We start from the raw sequence: 18,774 nt of genomic DNA, 5'->3' as shown, positions 1-18,774 counted from the left end.
CAGAGGGATCTTGTTCTGTGTCTAGAAATCTTTCAGAAAATCAGTCTTTAAAAAAATGTATTAATACGTGCAGTACTGAAATGCAAGTCCTCATTTGTGTCGTCAATAGTGAAAATGCTTAAATAGTCTGAATTTAAAAAAAAAAAAACAAGCAAGATGTTGACACAGAACGTATCCCATAGTGTAGTAGACTACTGTAAAATTTATATGCATGTGCCATATCATCAAAAAAGCCAAAGCGCAAACAGCCAAGTTAACAGCACTAAATCGCTATTTTGTGTACATATATTTTCCCCTACCTATTTTTTCTACAGGTGTATTCAGAGGAAGAAACCCTTGTTTCAGAAGCTGATCCATCATTTCTTCATCATCTGCTTGGATTTCAGAGACCATATTACATGGAATGAGGCCAAGTCTTGTGCAAGTTTCTCCCCGGTAGAATCCATCAGCATCTTTATCTCCATAAACCTAAATATTCAAGACATAAAAAATTGATCAATCAATGTTGTTTTAATATTTGGGATTTATTACAAAACAGTCCCTGAAGGATTGCAAGGTGTCTATGGATTTGCGTTTGTGTTTATTTACAGCTACTCTGTTTTTTTTTTTTTTTTTTTTTTTTTTTTTTTTAACAGAGCACTAGGTATTTTAGGTACCTCTGAATTGTGATACCATACATTTGAGCAGAAATCAGCTGTTTTGTTAGCTATGACATTAACATAAGTGAGAAACGCCTTTAAAAGCTTCCCCCCCCCAAAAAAAAGTCTTAATATTATTTGCATCACTATTTATGGTAGTGAGCAACTGAAGAATTGGATCAAAGTTTTATTATTTTAAGTAAATTAAACTTTTGGCAAAATCAAGGTTAGATCAAGAAAACATTTTGTGTGAAATATGATGTGTGTATCTAAGATTTATGCATATCTCACATACCAGATGCATCTGAAGAAGTTTTTTACCCATGAAAGCTTATTCCCAAATAAATCTGTTAGTCTTTAACATGCCACCGGACTCCTCGTTGTTTTTGGTCACATACAAGGAAGTATTTTACCTATAATACAACTCTGTCCAAAATCCCATTCCCAGTAACAGGTGAATCCAAATTAAATCAGTTTGTCCCATCTTTGATACTAATCAAAAACTAATGAAATGAAGCTTACAGTAAGAAACTGTCTTTGTGAAAATATTTGAAAATTCAGTACTGTATGATGTAGCTTTAAAACATTCCTTTCTTTGCATTTGTGAAAAATACAGTTGATATCAAATAACAAAGACAGCTACAAATTCAAATACAGACTGAATCTAGTACTGAACTACTTAAAGATGTCTTTAAGACTGAACGACTGATTTATTTTAGATCTTTCCCGTACAAAGACCGCAGATGCTATTGATTTTTTTTTTAAATCTAGTTAAAAGATGGCCTTGAATCTTAGGAGTTATCTAGAATATGGTTCTATTTCAGTTGTATTAATTGTATGTACATAATCTATAGATTATTGTCTAGAGTGCCACCTCTCCTTCTAATATATTATTAGGCTGGGAAGGATTCAATTTTTTTAATCAGTAAATGTTGATTTCACTGTACATACAAACCAAAGAAAAAATATTTTCATCCATGATGATTGAAATTTACAGATCGTCAAAGAAAGAAAATTGTTACTTGAGTTTGATTTAAAGAAATTCACTTTGTATATTTTGATATGTGATGCTGAGAATTTGTGTTTTAATGGTTATAAAACTTTGACTTTTTTAATCTTAATGTTTGTCACTAAATAATTGTCTGACCCTCCCCCATAATTTCCCACAACCATGAACATTTTAATTGAGAAAAATAAATGCTTAAAATCCATAAGTTTGTGCAACTGTGAACAATTAAATTGATCAAAATAAAAAACTTAAAAATAAACAGATATTATCCATCCATCCATTATCCATTATATTAAAAATCTTGAATTCTCCCCAGTTTATATATTATGTATGATCACTGATACATGTAAAATGTGTGATGAAAGGATTGATGTTACATGGAGTAGTTCCCTGATGTGATTTGTTTACTCATAATGCTACCACTTACTGCGTAATGTTTGTAAAGTGCTTTGAAAATATAAATTAATTGATCTTCACAACATTTCTGAGAGGTAGGCAAAAGCAGCAGCTACAGTTTTTACAACTAGCATGGTTCTACTTAAAAAGTCAACGTTTATCCACAGTTGTATCTGAGATATGACACTATTTCTCTATTGTGGGTAGATGATGTCTTTTCAGTAACTATCAAGGTAGCCAATATGTAGGCCTGGCAGAATATAATTTTTTTTATAACTTTGATAATATTGATGTTTATTTTTAAGCATTTTTTTGGGGGGGGATTATCAGTTTATTTCACAGTCACTCCAAATTATGGGTTTTATGCATTTTTTATCTATGTACATTTTTTGGGGGGAAGGGTTGTCAGACAATAATTATTTAATGCCAGTAGATGTTGAGATCCAAAGAGTTAAAGCTATATAATTGTTAAAACACATATTGTGGAAAATCATGTAAATATACACAAAGTAAATATCTTTCATAAACTTTAATAAGTAAACTCTAATAAGTTACTAAACTAGAGTTTAGTAAACTCTATTAAGTTATCAAGCAGTATTTTTCTTACTTTGCCTATCTATAAATTTCAATGATCGTTGATGGAAATATTTTTTGTCAGTTTGTGTGCATGTATGGTGAAATCAATGTTTACTGACATTTATCATAAAAGTCTAATCCTCCAAGTCTACTAATATAAGCAAATGATTAAAATACTGGAGCAGAATGAATATCTTCACAAATAAAAGCAAGTACTTATATATTCCCATTTTTTGGTGTAATCATATCCAATGCCAACTGAGGCAATAAGTAAAATACTTAAGGTACAATTGTGCTTTACTATACTTAGATGTTTGTATTGTGATCATCTCCTTTCAAAATGTTTAACGGCCAACTGGGTGGTGGAAGTCACTATTCTTATGGTTTAAAGTACAGTTCCACTAGGCATGATAGTTACTTAGGGTATGTCTATACTACCCGCCGGCTTGGCGGGCAGCGATCATTCCAGCAGGGATCAATTTATCGCGTCTAGTCTCGACATGATAAATCGACCCCCGAGTGCTCTCCCGTCGACTCCTGTACTCCAGCGCCGTGAGAGGTGCAGGCAGAGTCGACGGGGGAGTGGCAGCAGTCAACTCACCGCAGTGAAGACACCACGGTAAGTCGATCTAAGTACATCGACTTCAGCTACATTATTCACGTAGCTGAAGTTGTATAACTTAGATCAATTCCCCCCCACACACACACTCAGTGTAGACCAGGGCATAGTTATTGTCTGTGACTCCAGGTCAAGTCTCCTCAGTTTACCAGCAAAACAATGATTTTTATATGTGACTATTTGGGGAATCTGTGCAGTTTATGAATTCTGTTTGAAATTAGCAACTCTGTATGCTTATGCCCATATGATTATCTGTACTGTCTTCTTACTTCATACAGGAGAGTGGTGCTTGCATATCTAGACTGGGTGAGTGACTATGAAGATACATTGGTATCAGAATAGGTCTACCTGGCAATACAGTGTATATGCTAAAGAAAGTGGCTGAACCAAGAAAACTGATTCTGACCAGTTGGGCCTGTACTAGGTTATGGTTCACATGGTAGGGGACTTCGATCACCTAATGAGGGTAATCAGAGGGTCACCTGACAAAAGGGACTGACAGTTACAAAAGAAAGGGCCTCTCACTGACCATTTTGGGAGAGAGCAGGAGGAAACTGGGTGCAGTGATGTGCGCAACATATGGGGGGGATCCTGGACACCATAAAGGATGGTGACCAAATCCCAAAGGATGCTTAGGAGTGGTGAGGAAAATGAAGCCGCAAATGGCGGATAGGTGTTTTACTGTTACCTAGATCTGTATATCTCTTGTGCTACCTAAAGGAAAGAGTAATTTTATTAGACACCTTTCCAAAGCCTGTGTATTATGCACTCAATTATCATACCTCCCCGAAGAGGTGAATGGTAAACCAGTCTGCAAAAGGGCAGAGCTCTGGGAAAGGGTGTCTTTAAGCTACTGGGATGTTTTGAGTGTCTATGCTGGGTTTGGGGACTAGGGCAGCTGGACTCCAAGATTCCACTTCTGTGAGTGTCTATGCTCAGGAAGCAGCGTGGATTGATTTAAATATTTGAGTTTAATTTTGTTTTGCATTTATATTACGTAGCTATTTTTCTAAGAAAGGTTGATTCTCATTGGTTGATAACTATTAAACCAAGTTAAAAGACAGTCTTCACACTAAATTTAGTACTTCTTTTTGCTCACCAGGAAAAAATACTATACCTATATTTATTTAAGGAATTACAGAGCTTAAAATACAGGTTTCTTAATTTTTACATTTTTATGTTAGAAAATGGTAAATCATTCATGTATTATTTTTTTGCTCAAGATTTGTGCCATGCTGAATTTGGGTGGTAACTGGAATTCAATTAAAATTCACAAACTGCATTTTCAAATTGTAATTCATTAAATAAAGTCTACTTAAATGTGCAGGATACATAAGAAAAAAATAAGTATCAACACGTTTTTGCTGGTAAACCTAACTGATTTAAGAAAAAAAAACGTGTAACTGTGGTTAGTGATTGGAATGGATTGTTTCTGGAGTTCAGTATTTTAGAACCCAATAGATCTCATCCTCATACTTCATTTTTATCCATAACCTGGAAGAAGAAAACAAACATTCCTGTTTTTTTCAACTCCAAGTTTCTCAACTTTGAATGAACTAGTCATTGAACTGAACTAGTTGGATACAGTGAAATGAAAACGATATTCTCTTTGCACCTGCAGAAGAAGCTACTGCTGTCAAAATCTGGTTTAGCAAATCAACAAACTCTGATTCCAGGTGCTTAGCCAGTGACTTCCATCAGTTCACTGGTTTGAGTTTCTTTAAAGTTTTGGCAGCAAACATGGACTGCCTGAATATTTTTTATTTGTGTTATTTTAGTATAGTGTAGTACATTTAGTCCTTAATATGGATTGTCATAATTTCACATTTAATTTTAAACAGGTTTATTTTTTTTAAATAAAGTATTTAATTTAAATAAAAAATGATTGAAATGAAAAAAATCTGATTTAAGTTTAAGAGATCAATTTTTATCCACTCTGCCAGGAAGTGTGCCAGAGAGGCCAAAGAAAGGGACCGTGCTAGAGCCTACTCAGACTCAGGAAGCTTAAAACATACAGGTACAGCGTGTTTAGGACCCAAACACAGCAGCCTGGTGAGTGTCCAGAAAAGGGAGGCTGATCGGGGCTGACATCATAACTGCCAACCCTGCAAGCTCTGTCTAGAATTTGAGAGGCAGTGAAAGAATTTGGGACACTCATTGTACTGCACGAGAAGGGGCTTTGCTATGACCCTGATTCAGGAAAGGAAAACAGCACCTACGCCTGTCCTGTTCACAGAGATTAAAGCACATGCGTAAGTGGCATCTTGACTAAGGATTTAAGCATATGCTTGCCTAAAGAGGGGTTTATAAGCTGTTTCATAAGATCCCCCCTTGAAGGTACTTATTAATCAAGCCTTATAGTTTTATTGTAAACAGTTATTCTCCTAAGTACTTAGTAAAATATTTGGTTTTCAAGAGTGTAATTCATGTGTTTTGTATCTGCTAAGCAAACACATAGGGCCTGATCCACCCGTTGTTACAGTTTTTACAAGTAGGATGTCAATTAGCTTCCATTGCGAAGTGAGTCAATGTCCTCGTCTGGGAGTGGATGTTTTGGGTGTGCAAGGAATGCAACATAAAGCCGTAAGAGTGCCCCAGACCACTGGCAACGCAGGGCTCGTACAGACTAGTGATGTGCTGAAGATATCTATCTAACACATATGCAAACAGAGCAATCTGTCAGATCCCTCAGCAGGGGGGCCAGATGCAGTTTACCAATAGCAGTGGGGACACCACAGCACTTGTACAAAGACAACCGGGGGCATACGGAAACATAGGTCAAGCATGAGCTGGAGCCACAGTTTTTCAGCTGCTGGGACATGGGCTACTTAAAGGGCTGACCTGGCTTCAGTGTCTTAACTCCAGGAGAGGAGAGAAACACCTATCATCAGCCAGATGGAGCACGTCAGCTGCATAGGTGCCTATGCCCCGACCCTCTCTGGGACATTTTGCTCTTGGCTAGCGTAGGTGGCTCCCTGCTCAGCTTGCTGGTTTCTGAGAATCCCTTTCTTAGGTGCCTAACTCTCCCATGCACATGTACCTAGCTCAGGGCCGATTACACCAAGCGGTAGGCCGCCTAGGGGGTAGGTACTGCAATGGTGAGCAGAGCACTGCCAAGGCATCTTTGATGACCTGGGCCTAAGTAACTTCGGAGCCTATGAAAAAATTATGGGATGTAGGTGCCTAAATCATTTAGGCGCTTTTGAAAATGTTGTCCACCATCTCATCTTTTTAACGCCATCAGTACCAGGCATACAACAGTTCTCAACCCTGTGATAGGTAAATGTGTGTGGCTCTAAAGAAAAGGTCGAGGAACTCTTGTGTGAATGGACCCATGAGGACCTGTTTGCAAGACCAGGTCTTTGGTTTGCTTTGTTTTTTAGATTCCCACCTTAATGATCTGTCCTTCTTTAAATGGTAGCTCTTCTTCTGCAGCATCAGGATTGGGGGACATTGTCAGTGGATCATAGTCAAAGAGGGCAACAAATATTCGCGGAGAAATATCCTCTGTGCCAGGATCTGTTTCTGATTCTTCATAAATATCTGGAGAAAGATGGTCCCGACTACAGTATCCATCTGTGAAAGTAAGATCAGAAGGAGCAAAAATTCAGCAAGGCAAGTCAGAATAATTTTTCAACTTAGGTCGGAAATTTGTTCCTATATTTCTGTTTGAAATGGGACTACATTACCGTGCACTAGGGAACTTATAATGTGCTCCAACAGGGTCTACACAGGCCATTTAGGGCACGGCCCTCTAGTGCACATTAGAATTTGCATCCCTCTACCATGGACGAGTGCACTGTGTAGATAAGCCCTGTGCTTGCATTGGTCAGAGGAACGGCACTAGGACATGACTAGTCACAACGGTGTTTAAACAAAGTTATTGCTAACACGGTCCCAACCCTCCTGTGAATGGGACTAAGGTTAAACTAATATAACAAAATATGTTTATGGTCCAGCTGTGTTCCCATACAGTTGTTTCTTGCCTACAGTTGTGTTGTAATCCATCTAGACCTGTTAGCTAGGGTTGCATTTAAGCCAAACACATATTACCCATATATATATATTAAGACACTGATCCTGCATTGAACTTTGTGCAGGTGAAAGAGCCCAGTGCAGGATTGGGAATTATCAGGACAAATACCTTTGTCCAATGCATAGTAAAAGCCAAGTCCCTTCAAAATATGTCAAGTCGGGCACCCAAAACATGAACCACCTAAATCACTGCTGAAAATCTTGGCCCATCACACGTTTAACTTTAAGCATATGCTTACATCCCATTGACTTCAACAGGAGTCAACCTCTTGCCTAAATGTTTTACTGAATCAAGGCCTTTAGCTACATCACATAGTCTTCCAGATCTTCCACTATTATCAATTTTCCCCCCTAAAGGCCTGCTTTATATGTTAAATCTATATATTTAGTCCCAATATTTCTGTTTTAATGATATCTGCATCATAGAGATTATATATTTATTGAAATAATTTAAATGTTTGATTAAGGATTTAGTACAGAACTTTTTTTAAGATGATCCTCCCCTCTTTACCTACTGCTAATGCCACAGAACTCTGTTAAACAATTTTTTGTAATTAAAAAAAGGTCAGTTTAGAGGGGCACAGCTTCAAGGGGACGGCTACTGAAACTTGTGTCCAGAACACTATAAAGAAGGTGGATAAAGAAATGCAGAACAGCCAAAGGGTGGGAAATACAGTCCAGCCAGGAAGCTTTACACAGGCACAAAGCACAGGAGGGAAGTGGAACAAGGACAGGACATGGACAAATGGCACCGGGGATTTTCCCCCAGTTGCAATGATGTTTTATTCCCACTGTCAGATGGACTGGAAATGCAAAACAGGGTTTTTCTTCGGAGTATTGCGCATTCTGTTTTTTAAGTGAGACAGGTTAAACTATGCCCTCTTGGCCTGGCAGCCGACTCCAGCAGACGTCAGTTGGAGTTAGTTACAAGCATGAGTTGTGCACAGACTTTATCAAAACAGTTCTGAACCGGAATGGTGATGATTCAGAACGGTCACGTCTGCTTCAGGCAACGAGAGTAGACATGCGCTGCTCACTGGCTGCTGTAGGCCAGATTTTCAGCTAATGTAAATTGGCATAGCTCCATTGGAGTCCCTGAACTATGCTGATTTATACCAATTGATGATCTGGGTCTATATATTCAGAGCTTTTTGCTCTCAAACCTAAAAACCAGATACCTACCTGTAACTGTTGTTCTTTGAGACATGATGGTCATGTGCATTCCATGTGGGTGTGTGCACACCCTGGGCACCGTAGCTGGAGAACTTTGCCTAGCAGTATCCATAGGGTCGGTGCTCACACCCTGAAGCCTAGCCCTTCCCCTGGCTGTACAAAGGCTGTGCTGCCCCAACACCCGCAGTTTCTTTGCACCGAACATCAGAAGTACAGACTCCGATGCCGAGGGGACAGAGGATGGATTGTGGCATATACGTCTGCATCACATCTTGAAGAACAACAGTTATGGGCGGGTAACCATTTTTAGTTCTTTGAGTAGATGCAGTCCTGTATTCCAATATTTGCAGGAGGCGGGGCACGGAGTCTATTCAAAGGAGGACGGCAGGACTGCCTTCCCGAAGTTTGCATCTGATCTGGACGCAGCCGTGATGGCATAGTAGTTTGCACAAGTATGCGGAGAGGACCAGTTGGCCGTCCTGCAGCTGTCCAATATAGGAATGTCATTTAGAAATGCCATTGACGTCGCCTGAGCTCTAAACTAACATTTAAACTAAACCTAATGTACTACTGCTGCTACATACAAGAAAAGGGCTCAGGAAAGTGAGAGCAGACGTGTCAGGTGAAGACACACAGCATTCTTACTCCAGCCATGGGCGGTGAGAAGGAACGGAGGAGGTTGTGACAGCACTGCTCTTATACAGCCAGGGGAGGGGCTAAGGCTGCATCTACTCAAAGAAGAACACTTTTTTTATTAGTGATTTGTTTAAATGTTTACTTTGGCTTCTTTTTTGCTTCATTTGAAAGATGAACACAAAACGTAATGCTTCTCCCAGCTTCAGACCTGGCCTAAGCCACTTTTCGGTGGGAATGGTTAAGTACTTTAACTCACTGTGTAATGAGCTATGAAAGGCTGAGAATTTTGTGCAATTATGCAATGGCTTCTTATGTTGATGAAGCAGCAAACACAATCGATAATGGGTGGGAGACAATTACTACCTTACATATGTCAATTAGCACTTGTAGTAATACACATGCTTTTAAAAATAAATTTAAGTTTTTCCTTCACTGAAGGTCTGATCCAAATCCCAGTGAAGTCAATGGCAAGGCACCCATTGACTCCCAGGGGCTTCAGATCAGCCCTAAGCCAAACCAATAAACTAGGAGTGATGCTTGAGTAGTGCTGCTTCTCACTATGGAAGGGTTGATGATGATGAACCGTCCCCATTTTGGCTCTGTCTAGTTCTAGATTTGTGAATCAAGTTGAAAGGTGATCTTTTTGATCAATGAGTGTTCAAAGGTGCATACATTAGCTGTTAATTGACATTAAACAGCCACGGAGGATAAAGGAGTAGCTTCACAGAGGTTCATGCAATGCAGTGTGCTTTGACTTGTTTCAGTATGGAAAGCTGGTTGCATGACAGGTATCAGTGGATGACGAAGGGCTCTTCCTCCCTTACAGCTGAGCTGAGCTGAACAAACTTACCTGGAAGCAGGGCAGACAGGACTTAAGCGTTAGCTCCCCTTGCATTCTGCATTGCATGCGATGTTGTCATACAGAAATGGCACTCATTAACACCCAGCTCTAAATGCGTCTTGTGTCAGAAAGGATGAAGAAGGGTCGGCCTACCGTATCTATAGTCAGAGGCCATGGTACGCTGCTGTGACCATTTCCTGTGTCCATCAGTGCTGCGATTATACGCTTCTTCTTTTACAGGGGAAATATTTCCCTCACTACCTGACCGAGACCGACCGCCTTCACTGTTACTGTCCATTGTAATTTCTATGGAGAAAAAGGGAATGATCTATTAAACATACGTTATAGTCTTCTCAGTGGAGGCTCCTGAGGGCAGGCTTTGCCTACCTTCTTTTCTGACTCAGCTATAGCAGGATGGCTAACCACCTGCAGAACTATGTGTGGCCGGTTTACTGACTGATTCTCCAGTGATTCTTCTCCAGGCACACAGAACGGGGTGTTTGCTTTTTAAAAGGTCTTGCCTTCATGCTTTTTAAAACTTGCCTGGATTTCTGGAGGGTAAATGCAGACTGAGTTCTGTGGGGCAGGAAACTATATTTTTGTTCTGTGTTTGCACAGCGCCTAGTACAATGGGATCCTGGTCCATGACAGGGACTCCTAGGCATTATGATAACACAAATAATAAATAACAACAATCAGCGTTGTAATCCTATGTCCCACTTCTGCAAGGTCAAGGGGAAAATGTAAAATACATTTTATCTTTGGAAGTAGAATATCTAAAACCAGAATTAAGTTGAAAATTTTCTGTTTCCAATATGTTCTTAATCTAACAGGGAAATAATCTAAAATGAGTTTAAATCTGGGACCTTTTGGATAAAGATGTGTCCCAGGAAATGTGCTCAATACATTTCTATAAGGAAATAAACTGTGACCCTGTAAATAAACCCATACTGATAAATGTTGGCAGCCCCACGTTCTTTGGCCCTAATGGAATAAAATCTCTAACTGCAGTTAATGGGAGTTTTGCGCCAATAAAAACTTTAGAATTTGGCCAAACTTTTTTTTTTTTTAAAAAGAACCCTCTTTTTATGATGACAGAGCCATAATATCGGTTTTATTCAGTCTTCACTCAGGCAAAACTCTCTTGGAAGTCAATAGGAGCTTTGCCTGAGTGACGACAGTGTGATCAAGCTGGTACAATGTACTGTTACAGGGTTTGATTGGATACATTGGCTTTATTCAGTCTATTTATCCGCTCTGCTGATCTATTCCCCATCCTCTTGTTTTCTGTAGGATAACTATTGTGTGATTTTTACCCAATGCTTGTCTTGACTGCCGTACATTATTGACGTGGGTAATTATTACATCGTGGGCACCTATTTATCACCAATTACATTTTTAATAGCTAACTAATCGGCTATGTTGATTTTATTAAATGCCTTGCTGAGTTAAGAGAGCCATGTGTACTGCATGCCTGATAACTCAGCTTCCCATTAGTTCTGTTCCTGTGAACATTATGAGAAACCTGTTCTCTTTGTTTAAACATGGCAATACAATCAAAGAAGTTGGCAGTTAGGAATCCCGGACCATAACCACATCACATTAAGAATGATACTGGATAGGGTCTTTCATCAATTTCACAGAAGACCAGAGAGTAATTCTTTCATTAGATGCTGAAAATACTGCCACTGTGGGTTATGTCTTATCAGTGTTAGACAATATTGTAATTCAATCCTAATGCGACTTCCCCAGAAAAGCATTCACAGAGCATACTTACTGCAAAATACACTAATGCATTCTTGAACTCACACTAAAGCAGCAGATTAGAGCCTTATATTTTATTCTCTGTTTAATTATCAATTTGAATGTGGACTGATTATAAAAAATGAATTCCTTCTTATCTACTTCCTAAAATGCTGCTCTTTAGCTACAGAACAGTGAAGTCATTATTTAATAGTTCCTTGGGTTCCAACCTTGTTTAGAGAAAGTGAGGCCTGTTGTATTTAATCAGGTCCCCCCGCCCCAATCCACATCTTTCTGTCAAAATCAGAGTTAAAGGAAAACCCAAAGGATTAATTTAACCAAAATTATTTCAAATCCCACCCCCAACTATTTGTTGTTAAATTATTTTAACAGGTGATAAAAAGAAAATCTTAAATGCACAATATATTTTAAGTATTCCAGGCATAATTCACCCCTCCGCACCAAAATATTTACTCTTGAAAAAAAAAAGCCACAAAAAAGAAAAGGGAGACACTGATCTAGCAAACACCAGCCTTTACTGAGAATGTTTATCAGCTGATGAGTATCTGGCTCAACCAATAGTTACAGGTTGATATTTGCATATGCACTCTCTGGACCGGATTCTCTCTTTACACCTTCTTTTTCTTTTAACACCAGTAATTCCATTGAGTGAAGTTACTCCTGATTTATAGCAGTGTAAGTGGGAGGAGAATCATACTCTCTACATATACTTATTAAAGACACTTAGAATGCTTTTATAAATTACAGTTGTATTTTTTAAAAATCCACAGTTATCAGAAATTATTATTGTGTCCCTAATATCCATTAGTTTTCCTCTTGAAAGCAAAATCTTGCTAACTCTACAAATCTGTAGAGGGTGCTGTACACCACAGAAAGGTTTCTGTTTAAATTTCCTATATGGTTATTCTGCTGTGTATCCATGGAAGGAATTGGGAGAAAATTTTTCATGCTTAACAATTAAAAAACCCGTGTTGCATTATAGTAAGTATCACCATGAGGTTGCTTTCTGCGTGGAAAGTTTCTCATTCATAGATAAAGCTTCAGGACAGAACTGCTTAATGTTGCCTTGAGTTCTCTGGATTTCTGTATACACTGTTAATAAGGAATCATCTAATGTAAGCACAGGCACCGGAGGAATTACATCACATGAAAATTTTATTTCTGTACATTGTCTACAGTTCTCTATTTACATTCCTGTGTTTCTTGCGTTTCGGTGTGACTGTTCCTAGTTGTTTGTGTGGTGTGCAAGTTTTGGTGAAAGTGTTTTTGTGCTTGGTGTCTTGATTCCATTATCTTGTCTGCAGTACTTTTTGGAATTTCTTGCACATGGCAAAATATATCTTTAGGTCATGATTTAACAGAGATGGCTTGATTAGAAAAAGCAAATCTAATGGACATACTTCAGTCTTACTTGCTCATTTAATTTAATAACCTCAATTTTCCTTGCTGAATTCCAAAAAGTAGTTAAGAGAATGGAAGGTGAAGGCAAATTGATGGTAGATGAATGGAATGATGGATGGATAGATAGATAGATGAGTGAGTGAGTGCACTTATTTTAGGTATTATATTCATAGCATGTCCATGCCTTAATTTATTTTAAAGAATGAATTGTCTACTGTAGGTTTTAAATTGTAGCTATCATCAACCAAAACATAGATCTTGATCCAAAGCTCACTGGAGTCAATGGAGAAACTCCCACTGACTTCAGCAGGTTTTGGTTCAAACCCTTAAAGACTCTCCAGTACACTCATATTTAACCTAAGACAAAGTTGGTTTTAATCTTAGTTCATCTTATATAAAGGATTTAGAGTTATTGTGGTTAAAGGGTTTTGGGCTTTGTTTGTTTGTTTTACCAATCCCCCAGCTCTGCGGCTGTAAAGAATAGAAATGCACCAATCAGGTCAACTAACCAATGGAAGGGACCAACATTGGTCGAGACCTTTGTGGGACTGCACTGGCATGAGACAACCTTCGACCCATGTGCTCCACCCTGTCAGGTCGTCCAGTGGATGATGGATTCCCTAAAAGCTAAAAAAGAAAAACAACAGGTTTGCAAGTTACACAGCTGGGTGCATAAAAAGGCATGTTAATAATGTCAATCACTTTCAGAAGCATAAGCTCTAAAGGCAACTAAACGTAGTTTTTAACTGAAAGGTTAGCTGAAAAGTTCTACTGATGCCTCCTAAACCTGCAAAAGAAAAATGGTTCCCTGAAAAATGGCACACCCTTTGTAAACAGCAGTCACACATTAGAACAAAGAAAGAATAATAATAATTTTGGAAACATTCTTTTGCCTTTGTCGTTGCTGCTAACTTGGCTCAGAGCACTTTTAACTCTCCCTGAAGAGGACTAAGACCACTCACACTAGAGCTGTGAAGACAGTATATGACGGGGTCAGGTCAGTGCATTTAGTTTTTTTACCTAGATTGTTTTGCACAGTTTGCAGCACATTAAACAGCATATGTCCTTTTCCTCTTGGGTTCTCTGAGAACACTGCTCCTCTCAAAGGGCCTTTTGTGGTTGCAGGCTTTTTAGAAGTCACTAACCCTTGCAGAAGAGATTCATACAAATTTCACCTCACACCACAGCTGGTTCTCTTTCTGTTCACTAATTTGCAATAAATGTTATTATTTTAATGCTTTCCAGGGCGTCTCTTTCAACAGCTGAGATTAAATGCAGCCTTGGCACCAATTTTAATAGGAGAGTTTTTAAATGATCAGTTCAGAATAAACTGCTGGGCTAGGCATACAGCAGCAGCTGAATCTACTCTTACATAAGACATTAGATTGGAGACAGTTGCAGATGAGAGGCTAAAAAACGTATTTAGTTCTTTTTGGGAACAGAGAGGCCTAAAGATGCAAATTCATGAAGGCTCTTTTGTGGGCTAATATATAGAAATGCAAACAGGCAGGATCACAGAGGCACCCTTGTGGATTAAGATGTGGAACGGTCTTGGCTTGTCCCTCTGGAAGAAGCCGTTTGTCTGCAATCTCATTTGGAGATGCAGTCTGCAACTTCAAAGGCAAGAAGTGATGGTCTAAAAAAAGAGGGCAAAGAAGTGACAGTGAAGGAAGAAGGTGGAGAATGGAAACATGATGAATCCTGTGACTCCAAGAAGCTTGCTTGGTCACTGTCACTGGGGGAAGATATTTCTTGGTACTTGCCCAGAGAGAAGGACTGAAGATGAAGAGCAATTCCTGAAAATCTGGGAGTGAGGAGAGCAAAAACAACATGACAAAATGGAATCTTTAAGACAGACCATCAAAATAAAAATTTTGTGAAATGCTTTCTTTTTTCCAGTTAAAAATAAAACCTATTTTTACTTTTTAAAGCAATATTCTGATAGTCACTTTAAAGATAAAAACAAACTTTTGGAAAATTATAGTTCAGCTAACCCTTAATTAAAATTTAGATTCAGTTGTCCTTTAACAAAAGCAGCCATTATTGTAATTTGTTCTGTGGGAAAATCATTGTTGTAAAGCAAATTAAACTGATTTCAGCATGATACAAAAGAAGCTTGTCAAGCAAAATGCAGATTAATAAATAAAAAATCATGTGGGGAGGAAAGAAATGAAACAACCACCAGTAGATAGGTCCCAAAGATGGATTTTAAGAAAAAAAAATCAAAAGAAGTGGGAGGAGGAAAAGAAAAGAAAGAAAAGAGATGGATTTGACAGGCAGATGTTAGAAGGAAGTTTTATTTCACACACCAGAGAGTCTTCTGCATCTCTGTGGGATGGCTCTGCATGTGGAACAGCTGCCCTAGAGTCATTCACTTGTAAGTTGATCTTCCAGACTCGCTGAACATCTTTGCTAGTCAAATGATCTGTTCTATTGCATTTTTGAGACTCAGACTTTCTCTCATAACTGGGCTTGGCCTCCTCACTTCTGGGCTCTATAAAGGAAGGACCCAGGTCATCGAAGTCTTCTTCAATGCTGCTTTGCCTGGTTAAAGTTTTCCTGCGAGCAAGCAATGGCTTTGTGCTTTTTCTGCATGAACAGTTATCTGTCTCTGCACAACAGCTAGGCGCAACATTGGCAGAAATCAAATCATAAGCATTTCTGAAATTAAAACGAGATTCTTCTTCCTCACTTCCACAGTCTAGTCCGCTGTCAGGGCTTCTCGTTAAGGATCTACTGTAGTTATATCCTTTGTCTTCTGAAGCAAAATCCTCCATGCCTGAAATTCTGTGCTTGGCTGGGTACCAGAAGTTGTGCTGTTTGTCTTGATTGTAGGGTCTAAGTGGTCTAGTGCAGCTAGCTACCATAGGTTTCATTTTATAGGGCGTACCAAAACCCTGTTTGTGCAATAGTTCAGAATATTCAACATCCTCTTCGGCTACTTCTGGGATACTGAAAAGCTTTTTACTGTGGTGTATCTGCTGTGAAAAGTCAGGCCGTTCCAAAAAAGCGGCTTCAGTGGTCCTATTCTTTGAGCATTCCTTAACAATATGTGATGTTAAAAAACAGGTGGGGAACAAACAGTGCGTGATAAAAATAAAATGGGAGGGGAAAAGGGGGAGGAGGAAAGAAAAATAAAGACAGAATTAGTTTTAGAGCAATGGCAAACATAAGGCATGCAGTTTATTCAGTGAGGGGGATGTCATGCTCTGAACAGGAATCTGAAAATAAAGACATGATTAAGTTGGCTTGGTGTCAGATAGAACAGGGGAGGTCAGTACAAACACAGCTGATATTGTGATGCTTTAACAAGAATAAACCCATGCATTCAACACAAAGCAATAAAAGCTGCATACAAGTTCAGCCGTGGTGAGAGTGGAGGTGAAGTTAGAATATGGCGCTAGTGCTTAGTGTTCTTTGTGCTCTATGCCAAGCTGGGATTGTTTTCGTCCATGGAGCATATCTCGGAACACTTTCTACAGCAGAGTTTTCTCTCTTGCTTTGCACCTGTTAAAGCATCCTAGGTGATTAACAAGAAACTCCACAATGCCGTCCTGCCCGAAGACAGCAAACTCAGGGCGGGTATGAAGTCATACAGGGCTCCCTGTAAATGCCAAAACAGGAGTTCTTGTGCCCTCCACAACCTCATAAAAATTGCACCCTCTTTAAGCTTGGCTTCCACAAAAAAGACCCTGAGAACTGGGGGCTACCTGCAGCCATTGGTCCAAACTGGATCTATCATCATAAATCTGCTTAATGAAACTCTTACTTGACAAGCAACCTGTTACTTGACCCAAATATAAGTCTCGGTACATACCAGATATAAGAAAGAACTACAATGGAGTGAATAAAATCTGAACAGCTTAGATAAATGAAATAAAAGACACATTTTATATTAGGCTTACAAAAATTGAGGAATAGTGTAATTGAAGGATCCTGTGCAAATGTGTCTCTCTGGGACTTTGAAGCAGATGCTGGGCTATCCAAATTAATGAGAAAAGAGGTATTGGCTTTGATCTATGGAGCCCTTAGCTATTTGGATCATGGAGACCACCCCCTCTGTACTTTACCCCAATGACAGCAATCAGCTTGGGACTTCTGAGCAGACATGCCTGGATTCATACGTGTGGGTAGCAAGGGCAGGATCTTCTAAGTGACTTTGGAATTCTCCTTCCCCTTTGATCCAACAGAGCCTGAGTTTGCTGACATTCCAGGGACATTACAAAGCCCGTTGCTCAGGCTGTCTCTGAGCAGACAGATTGAGCTGCCTTTTGCTTTAGTTTTCTTCAAAGGCTAGAGAGTTTTTAAAGAGTTAATTTTTGACACTACAGTAGAACCGTAGAGTTACAAACACCAGAATTATGAACTTATCGGTCAACTACACGCCTCATTTGGAACCGGAAGTACGCAATAAAGAGGCAGCAGAGCCAAAAATAAAAGGGCAAATACAGTACAGTGCTGTGTTAAACGTAAACTACTTAAAAAATAAAGGGAAAGCAGCATTTTTCTTCTGCATAGTAAAGTTTCAAAGCTGTATGAAGTCAATGTTCAGTTGTAAGCTTTTGAAAGAACACCCGTAATGTTTTGTTCAGAGTTATGAACATTTCAGAGTTATGAACAACCTCCATTCCCAATGTGTTCCTAACTCATAGGTTCTACTGTATTCATGTGAATGATTTTTTAATACACTTCTTAATTGTCTATCTTCCCAGAGCTTTTTTGAAAAGGTGCCATAAATATGGAAAAAATATAAATAAATATGCATTAGGAATAATTTTGATCAGACTCCAAACATCCTTAAGTTTCATGGATGCTCCAACCTGATATTCAAGTTGGGATCTCCTTCTAGTTTACACATCAGCCTTTATCTGGAGAGCAACTGAAGGGAATAATAATGGCACAGTAAAGTGAGTCATGTATCTCATACACTTTCCTTTTGCATGAGGGTATCTATTAACTCGGTACAGAAAATACTGAATGTCAGCTATCTGCAATCATAGCTCAAAGTGCATGGGTTGGTGTACTTTCAAATGCAAATCGCATATGCATTTGAAAGAGTTCAATTAATGTGTTTTTTGTTTCTTTTTTAATTACAGCAGCTGCAAAGCTGAATCGGATCTAGCAAATCAGGGACACTGTCAAGTATTTTAGTTCTAGAATCTGATCTAAAACTTAAAGCAATATAGTTATAAATGCAGTGGTGAGCGTCCTCCAAATTCTAAACGTACTCCATGTGCCCTAAATTTATGTGGCATTCTCACATGAAATTCTGCTTCTGCACAGCCATTCAAACAACAGACGTTAACAATGAACCTTGGGGCAGCTCCTCAGATTGCATTAAATCAGCATATACCCACTGACTTTAACAGAGCTATGATGATTTACCCCAGCTGAGGATCTGACCCATGTGTTCAGAGTTGGGCTGACAGTACCGTTAATGCAGATGTAAAAAGTAAAGAACCAGAGAAGCCTAGGGATAATTCAGTGTTTGCCTAGTGGCAGTCAGAGCCATTTCATTTTCAAGCTTTTATAAGGATACTAAACAGGAGAATGAAAGATTTTTTTCTGAAAATGTACTTGACAGAATGTTTTTATAAGTTGCATAAAATCATAAGTCTGTGTATAAACTATATAGAAGCAGTTATAGCAATGGTTACAATATCCCTATGTATGTACTTTGCATAAG

At 38.8% G+C, this 18,774-nt stretch overlaps 1 protein-coding gene across 19 annotated transcripts in view; it reads right to left on the bottom strand.

The window, feature by feature from the left end:
• The window catches only part of RIMBP2 (RIMS binding protein 2), a 359,348-nt gene that overhangs the window by 14,908 nt on the left and 325,666 nt on the right, over positions 1 to 18,774 (bottom strand). For 7 of the 19 annotated variants that reach the window (XM_024101538.3, XM_065568596.1, XM_065568592.1 and 4 more), the window contains 5 exons: positions 15,398 to 16,129; positions 13,598 to 13,715; positions 10,077 to 10,229; positions 6,630 to 6,814; positions 300 to 468 (listed from right to left, as the gene is read on the bottom strand). In XM_024101538.3, the coding sequence (XP_023957306.2) occupies positions 300 to 468; positions 6,630 to 6,814; positions 10,077 to 10,229; positions 13,598 to 13,715; positions 15,398 to 16,129 (1,357 nt within the window). The remainder of the gene's footprint in view (positions 1 to 299; positions 469 to 6,629; positions 6,815 to 10,076; positions 10,230 to 13,597; positions 13,716 to 15,397; positions 16,130 to 18,774) is intronic. The other 12 variants (XM_042852536.2, XM_065568593.1, XM_024101540.3 and 9 more) reach the window with 3 other exon arrangements.

This window comes from Chrysemys picta, chromosome 15, assembly GCF_011386835.1.
Source record: "Chrysemys picta bellii isolate R12L10 chromosome 15, ASM1138683v2, whole genome shotgun sequence".
Lineage (NCBI taxonomy): Eukaryota > Metazoa > Chordata > Testudines > Emydidae > Chrysemys > Chrysemys picta.
The sequence above is the reverse complement of the archived record's forward strand: the minus strand, read 5'-3'. Positions and strand labels throughout refer to the sequence as shown.